Raw genomic sequence first — 8,923 nt, forward strand, 5'->3', positions numbered from 1 at the left:
AGGCAACTGGAAGGTCTGAAGAGACTGGAAGTCTGGGGAAGGAGGACTGGAAGGCAGACTTTGAAGGAGCTCTGAAGGCAGGTCTGCAAGGAGACTGAAGGGAGACTTGAAGGAGGTCTGACAGGAGGGACTGGGAAGGTTCTGAAGCCGTTCTGGAAGGGAGTCTTGAAGTCTGGAAGGAGACTGAAGGAGTCTGCAGGAGTCTGAAGGGTTCTTGAAGGAGTCTGAAGGAGACTGAAGGTTCTGAAGAGTCTGGGGAAGTTGGAGTCTGAAAGGGAGTCTGAAGGAGTCTGCAAGGAGGACTTTGAAGGCTCTTGAAGGAGGTCTGGGCAATGAGTCTGAAGGCAGTTCTGAAGGAGACTGAAAGGAGGTTTCTGAAGGAGACTGAAGGAGTCTGAGGAGGACTGAAGGGAAGCTGAAGGAGAGCTGAGGATTCTGGAAGGAGACTGCAAAGGAGTCTGGGAAGAGTCTGAAGGGAGACTGAAGGAGTCTGGAAGCGAGACTGCAGATTGAAGGAGACGAAGGAGTCTGAAGGGAGACTGCAGGAGACTGAAGAGTCTGAGGCAGTGAGAGACTGGAATGAAGAGTCTGCAGGATTGGAATCCCTCTGCAGACTTCAGTGTCCCCTGCTTAAACGGTTGAGTCTTAACGTGACGCATGCGATATTCGTTTTCCCCACACACTGGAAAACACAATATCTCAACTTCAACGCACTTTATGCGTCATGTTGAAATTTGTATAACCCTTCGTTCTATTACTAAAATGAAAATGTATTTTTTTTAGCTAACTCTTTTTCAACAATGAATGCGTTTATTTTTACGCATTTATCTCTTTGTTTCAATAACTTTATACATCTTTTGTTTAATTTTCATTCAATTGATCAGATATTTCTTTACATCATTTTTGCACGATTATAGATAACTGTTGGAGATTTGGCCTGCCTGCCTTATGACTGGCTGACTGGTCGCGGTTAGGGTTAGGGTAACCCATAACCCACTGAACTGCTACCGGGCTGGCGTTCGGACACTGAACCTGTTACCGGCTTGCCGTTCGGACACGTGAACTGTACCGGTGGCGTTCGGACACTGAACTGCTACCGGCTGGCCGTTTCGGACACTGAACTGCTACCGGGCTGGCGTTCGGACAGACTGAACTGTACCGGCTGGCGTTCAGGTGTCACCTCTGACTCAACATGTTGACCGAGTCATCAGTGAAATCAGCTCCTGTGTCTTTGTTGTCTCTGTGGAAACCACTTCACGGTGATACGGTGAAGCACGAAGGTTTCGGGGTCTTTGAACTCACCACTTCCAGGACTTTGATCACGAAGCGGCTTTTATCCAGACTGGCTGACGGAACCAGGAACCAGGAGGATTTGGGGTTCGGCGTCGTCGTCGCAGCGTAAACTTGAGGCGCAGACATGATGGAGCTGAACAGAGAGAGTACAGTTACTCACTGTTATATATAATATATATATATAATATATATATAATCTATTACATCAGCTGACTGCAGACCTCCACAGAAACACCATCACCAGTTTGTCCTGAAGGGACGACACCACTGACCAGCTCCACTCCACAGACACCAGCAGGAAGTAACTAAGTACATTTACTGAAGTACAAACCTATAAAAGTGATAAACTTTATATTCACAGCACATGTAGGACTTTATTACAGTGAGTGAAAGTGAAACTAAGCATGCACAGGTAGAGCGCAGGTATACAAAGCAAACACTGATAAGAGTCATTGATGGTGGTAATAAAACTTCATTTATAACTTCAGTATTTTAGTAACCTTGCAGCCAGTCACACACAGAACCACAGCAGAACATACTGTGGGTCTTTAACATCAACATTAGTGTGTTCTGGTAGATTCGGCTCGCGTTTAATGGCCAGTCTCAGCTTATTTTGAGGGATATCTCAGCTGTTATCAGCCTTTCAGCCGCTCGCTGTGCGGTTCCTCAACCCTTCCGAGGGGAATCCCACGCGACATAACGCACGGCCCGCGTCCAATGAGCGGTGCTGGGTGCGCGTGAGTCCCGCCGAACTGAAGAACACAACTTTGATTAAACTGTAACAAACTTTTAAACTCGCGCTCCTCGGATGACACGCCGCTCTGTAAAGAAACGACGCAAACAGGCGGGAAGTTAAAGGCAGTCTGGCACGCTGCGCAGAGGAGAGTGCGCAGACGCATCCACTTTTAATGGCTGCCTGAAACTGTTAAACTGTCTCGAGACAACAGGAAGTTCCTTCCGAGCACAAACAGGAAATAAAGCTATAAATATGCGTGAATAAACTCACCGCTCAGGTTTGTTTCAGGTCGAATTAAAGTTTCCACAAGTTTAAACTTCAACTTGTCTCTTTGTTTCTGCGCTCAACCGACTGAACGCCAACTTCCGCGTTTACTCTTTATTACGTCAAGTCAACCGGAAGACGCGTAGCTTCCGGTTGAACCCTTCAAAGTAAAAGTGCTCTCGGTAATAATCCAAGATTTCATCATCATCATCATCATCATCATCTTCATCTTTTAAAAGAGAGCTAGATGAAGGTAAACTGCTTTAAATTGACACAGAGTAGTCTGAGCTGATCTAATCCAACAATTATGAATCAATGAATTCATATTTATCTGTATGAATTATGAATTAAATCACTGCCACCCTGACTGCAAGACAGGTTAATGAAAGTGCCTTTGTTTTTATTTATTTATCAAATTTAAAATGTACAAATATGTCAATACGATGAAAACTGATCAATTTGACCCACAAATATGAACAATAATAAACAAATACACAACAGCTGTGTGTAATTCAAATGTATGTGATTATAAATAAAGATTGTGCTTAAAAAAGTAAATAAATCTCACAAATAATAATAATAATAATAATAATAAACAGATTAATAGGATTAGTTTGCAGCTGTAAGTATTCCTCTGAACACTTTTATTTTAGTGAATATTGGATGTTTTTATTTGTAATGTTTTTATTTTTATTTATTTGGTTCTTACTCGTTCTGTGGTTTTTATACTGTTGGTGCTAGAGATATGTAATATGATATACTATATATATATATATTGAAAACCAGCTGTCTGACTGTTTATCTATTATTATTATTCACATTTCAGATTCGTTTCCAGAGAAATATTAGAAATTATAGAGACTTTGCTGTTTAAAATATTACTGTTGCTGCTCAAGAAACATTTAGTTGAATTTAAAATATCTTTATATCTTTATATTGTCAGTGTGTTGTAGATCTTGTGTAAGATGTGTTGGGTGGTCAGTGTGATGTGTTTGCTGTAGAGTATAAGACAGACAATGTTAGAGTCATATTTCTGTATCACTGTATGTTTTAGTGGAAAAAGGAAATGACCAGTAATTATTGCTGTTTTACACTGATAATAAATGCTATTATTGGACAGTTTACCAATGCTTTATACATTGATAAACAACATTTTATTCAAGCTCTCGCATCATTATACCAAGTATTGTCAGTTAACTAACTAATCATTAAAGTTTACACCAACTAATACTTTTAACTGTTTATTTCATGAATTAAACTGTTACATTTAGATATTATAGATTTGCAAATTCATGATTATTTACAGTTACAGATTTTTACATATTATTATATATATTATTATTATTTACATTATTTTATATTAGACAAGTGGACACAGGATATTTGTATATTTTTTATCAATATTTAATATAATATTTAATAAAATCTGTAAAATAAACAGGAAAAACCTTGTAAACAGATGTTTGTTTTACAATAAACTGAGTTTAATTGTTTCCAGGCTGTGCTTCCTGTGGCCGGCCTGCAGGAGGCGCTGCAGTCCGCTCTTCTCTCCTCCTCTCCTCCTCCTCTCCTCCTCTCTGCTCTGTGTGTGTGTGTGTGTGTGTGTGTGTGTGTGTGAGAGAGAGAGGCTTCCCCCGCTATAAAGCAGCGAGAGGCGTCTGGAGGCTGTAGAGGCTCTCCAGCAGCCAGAGGAGGAGGAGGAGGAGGATGAAGAAGCTGAGTGTCCGTCAGCGAGGAGCTGATCTCAGTTCAGTGTGTCTGAGCTGAAACTGGAAACTTTCTGATGCTTTTCTCACTGCGGAGCTTCTTCTTCTTCTTCATGCACCTGTGAGCAGGTAGGAACTAACTGACTGAGTTTGATCTCATATTGATGCTGTTATTGTTATTATTGTTATTATTGTTATTGTTGTTATTGAACACACATATTGAGTGGCTGATGATTGTAGTCTCATTTTCTTATATGATAATATTCTGGTGATGAACAAACGGATTTCCTACATTTCCATTTGAATGTGGATTATGAATTTATTCTGAGGGAATGAAATGATGTCTCTGTATGTTTGGACTCTGTTATACGATTGGGAATGTGAAGGAATTCTGAATCTGGTTTATAAGTGGAGCAGAGCTGTGTGAGGAAACCTCACTCGTTCACTCGTTCATTCATTCATTCATTCAGACGCAGAACTGGTGTGAATGGATGTTTCTGACTTTCACTGATATTATAATATAGTCAGCACTCATAAAGCTTCCTTTGTATATAACAATCATTTAACTAATGATCCATCAACGGTTGGAAAATGTCATTTTAACCTTTTAAGAATCACAACTTCAGTTTTATTGGTTTTAACCAATTTAATCTCTTTTTTTAATCTTTTTTATATACAAATTCATCATTGTGTCCTACTGTGAAACAAAGTTGTACGCGTCGCTCACGTCCAGCATGAACTAACTGATTTTCAACCCCAATAATATTCTGACATTTAGCCGTCAATTCAATCTTCCAACCTTTTAGCGACACAAAGTGATCACGATTAATCCACGAGATTGCTGTACAAAACACGACTGTTAATTAAACACTGGTAAAACACACGACTTTATTATGATTTGGTGTGAACCTGGATCATATTTTAGTTGTGACGACAGCGCGGTACCGAGGTGATTTATGGAGTTTCCAGAATGGACTTGTTGCTAAAAGAAGCTAACCCTGTCGCTAAACATTAATGCTACCTGCCGTTTCCAGATTCTGCATTCAGTTCGGTGTGGACCGGCCTGTTCAGCGGAGCCATCCGCAGTCCAACAGATTAGTTTCAATGGGATCCACTACAGCTCTGTAGTACCAGTTGGCCACCCGTCCCTGCCCCCTTGACTGCCCTGTTCGTTACAGAAACAGCTCTCTGCTTCCTGTTTCATGTGTAGACACACACTTTTAGAAACATCTGTACACACGTCTCTTCGTTAGACCTTAAACGGATCAAAAGTTCTGATGTCTGAATCTGTTGAAGTTGAGCTGATAAGTTGGAGACGATGCAGTGATGAAGAACAATGATAAAAAGCTCTGGAGGTCTGTGCAGGAGAGATAAAAACCTCAGACAGCCTAGAAACCTGCAGCTCTGATCTGGATCTGCTGACAGCAACCGAACATCCTGGAACCACATCGACGTACATCGCAGACTCTCTTCCTTTCAGACAGTCTGTCAGTATTCAGTTAGTCTTCTGATCGCTGACGCATTATCAGTTCCTTTTGTGTCTGTTTTCTACAAAAGACCTGAACTCTCATCTAGTCTGAAGTTATATCAGCAACAATCGTCTCCAGGTTATCTGTCAACTCCGAACAAGCAGGTGTCAGTAAACTCACCACCAGTCAGGTGAAGCTTTGAGCGTCTGCAGGTTTTTAGAACGAAGGATTTAAAGTCTGTTTGTAGATTAACTGTTTAAAACACGTAAAATCACTGATGTGAGTACAGTTCGCTCTGTGGAAGCAGATCTGTGTCACTTCATTAATAAAACAAAAATCTATTTCTGAGCGACTGGACATTTTCCCAGTGACCTGACAAACATCCATCAGTCTCTGAACGTGACCCGGAGTGTCATTCAATATCGATGTTATTGATAACTGGAACTGATTTCAGGTGTAGCCACCTAGCATGCTAACTGTTTGTAACTGGATCACGGTCAGATTAACTTCCTCTTCCTTCACAAATTAAGTTAAAGTGGATCAGTTCAGCTCATTTCCAGCTCTATATTCTCAGTCTGACGCTGGTTCAAAGCATTTAAAGGGGGTCGTGAGGCCTTGGTGATTTTAAGTCGTGCTAGAAAACATCAAATATATCCACAGTCGGCCGATATCTCAGAGTCTGGCTGACTTCGGTGAAGAAAACTAAATTGTCTAATAAAACAATGGTTGAGCTTCAGACAAGAAACACTGAATTTGTCAAAAAAAAAAGAAGTCTAACAGAGTTTAAACAGAGAACATCGAACATTTTAAGTATAATTTTAAATACTTTCCTGATTACATACTTTTTATTAGGTATTTTGTTTTCACAATACAAATAGAAATGACAAAATTAAGTTAGTTTTGCTTAAAAGTTACGATGTAATCAGTTCCAACTATTGTTTGAGTTAAATGAACTGATCTGGTTTTGAACCAGTAAGTCTGTCTGAGTGTTAAAAATAATACAAATACAGAATAAAGACAATATTCTGCTCAAAATAATCGAAATCTCTGGTTTTACACAAACTTCCTGCAGTCACTGAGTTCACTGTTTGTTACTATTATTGTTGTTATTGAATATAAGATGAAATATACATAAAATATGTCACTTAGTTTGATAAATGATAGAAAAGGTAGGTAAAAGGTTGGGAACCAGTGCTCTACAATAGCTTCATAAACATCTTTATTCATCTGATACTGTCTCTTTATGGCTGTAAGCTTTAGAAACAGAGTGCGTCTGAGCAGTCGCCGTATTGCGGAGGTCAGATCTGCTGGTAAACAATACTGAGAGATTCAGAGTGTAACTCGTTTAATTCTTCACACATTTTCATGAAACTTGTTTCGTTATAAAGGTGAGAAAATGAAGCTGATACTGGTTCCTTGTTGCGACCACTGCAGGCTGCGATCTACGAACAGTCTCAGCTTCAATTTGTTATGTTTCAACGAGTTAATAATGGAAATATAGCCGTAGCTACTTGTTGTTAGCAGTTAGTTAGCCTCCAACTGTAACTGCTAACTTATCCGTCCTATGGGTTACTCTGGTTGGACGGAAGCTTTGGACTGCCGGGAGCGCCGCTGCCTCCTCACAGTCCGTTATCATAAGTTAGCATCTGGATACGGCCACTCACGGCCGCCCATTCGCCCGGTCGACTCAGTGGCGAGCAGCGCTAATCATGACCTGACATCCCCTTTTAATGTCCTCAAATAACTAATTAAAAATATAAATATATATATATATATACTGCAGTCAGCCACCAGGGGGAGATAGAGAGCAGATTTCTCTTACATACGTTTGCCTTGTTAATCAACACTTTGGCCTCCTTTAATATCAACATTATAACATTAAATATACAAACTGAGTCTGGTTCTGCTCTTAAACACACTGGCGGGACTCCAGGAACAGATCATCAGTAGTTCACAGTTTCACAGGCAGCCGGTGTGTCAGGTTATTTTTACAGCAGGTGATGATGATGATGATGATGATGATGATCCTCAGGTTTGACCAACCAGAGACAATCCAGCTGATCACAAGATGCCATCTGCTTTAGCAACAGCTGCTGAGGATCATGGGTACTGTAGTGTTTGGAGGGAACAGTGTCTGCCGTCTCTGTTACAGTGAGGTTTATGTTTCTCTGCAGAGCACTTCTGTACATTTTAATATATGTCAAATTTTTTTGCCGCTTTGGTTGGCCAAAGGCTCTCAGGTCGGACTCGAATCCGGACACAAGGTTTTATTTGCAGTACCGTGTTTGACCACCGTGATAACAAGTCTGTCCTCAGTCTCTGCAACGCTCTGATAGTTGTTGTTCTCCACAAACATTGTGTTTGTTCCGCCGCTGATCAGAAACCGGCGCCGTTACCCAGAAAGCAGCGCTGACAGCGAGCAGAAACTCTGAATGACATGAATTATTAACTCTGTTGTAGCGCTGCAGCTGTACAGGGATCTGTGTGATGTGATTTTCATGAGCAGCTCTTTAATCTGCTGTTGGATGTCAGCGCACGGCGAGCCTCAGCTGGTGGGAGGATTCATCTACCGCTTGACTGAACAGCTGAAAGCTGCTGTGTGAAGCTTCAGCGGGGCTCCACGAGACGCCGCGCGCCTCCTCCCAACCTCCACCTGCTGAGCGCTCACCAGCAGAATCACTTCCTGCCTCACAAACGATAGATCAGGTTTCATACTGTATGTATAGTAGGAGTCTGCAGGGATTGATGTGTTTTAATTACCAATTATGTTTACAGCACTCCTGCAATTTACTTTACTTACTTTAATTGAACTTTAAATCATTTTACCACCTGGAAACCATTTAAAGCCCCAAATATCTGTCATTTATAAGACAACCTGCTGCAGTATCTATACGGGTGGGCACCAACAACAGTTATCACTTCAACTACAACAGCATAAAGGCTCAGTGTGTAGATTTAGTGGTATCAAGTGGTGAAGCTGCAGACTGCAACCAACTGAACACTGCTCGCGTCGCTGTTTGACGACCTGGGATTGAGAACTGTGGAGGAGAAACTACGGTGTATCTAGATCCAGTGTTTGAGGTTTCTTTAAAATGCAGCTCCAATGTATTAATCATATAAATGAGCCCAATGGGAGCTGAACTATGGACACTTCTGGTTTAAACGTCCATTTTGTACTTTCAGCATCCTCAATAACCCCAAAACTGCTCCTGTATTGTCCAAATCAGCAGCTGAAATGTTGTCCATATAGCTGATTATGCTATTTATGCTAGACAGTTTACAAGACTACAAAAATGTCACAATGTGAAGATCTCGGGAGCGAGGTCAAGTATCATTGAGTTAGACACCCACCCACTCATGTATCCAGTCCCTGTGGATGTGGGCTAATAGCAGACAATGATGCACAAACTGTTTATTTAATAGATTAAACTGTTCAATTCAAGTTTAATACTGTT

The 8,923-nt window shown here is 40.8% G+C and overlaps 2 protein-coding genes across 2 annotated transcripts in view; one reads left to right on the plus strand and one right to left on the minus strand.

Moving 5' to 3' along the window:
* Nucleotides 1-2,455, minus strand: part of cmtm6 (CKLF-like MARVEL transmembrane domain containing 6) — a 6,585-nt gene extending 4,130 nt beyond the window's left edge. Inside the window, exons 1-2 of the mRNA XM_035673166.1 lie at nucleotides 2,300-2,455; nucleotides 1,303-1,426 (exon numbers count right to left, since the gene is read on the minus strand). Of these exons, the coding sequence (XP_035529059.1) occupies nucleotides 1,303-1,419 (117 nt within the window). The 5' untranslated portion in view covers nucleotides 1,420-1,426; nucleotides 2,300-2,455. The remainder of the gene's footprint in view (nucleotides 1-1,302; nucleotides 1,427-2,299) is intronic.
* LOC118336472 overlaps nucleotides 1-8,923 on the plus strand; it is a 744,338-nt gene that overhangs the window by 252,087 nt on the left and 483,328 nt on the right. The window lies entirely within an intron of this gene.

The sequence above is a fragment of the Morone saxatilis genome, unplaced genomic scaffold (genome assembly GCF_004916995.1).
Source record: "Morone saxatilis isolate NCDOM2014 unplaced genomic scaffold, NCSU_SB_2.0 Contig24, whole genome shotgun sequence".
Classification (NCBI taxonomy): domain Eukaryota; kingdom Metazoa; phylum Chordata; class Actinopteri; family Moronidae; genus Morone; species Morone saxatilis.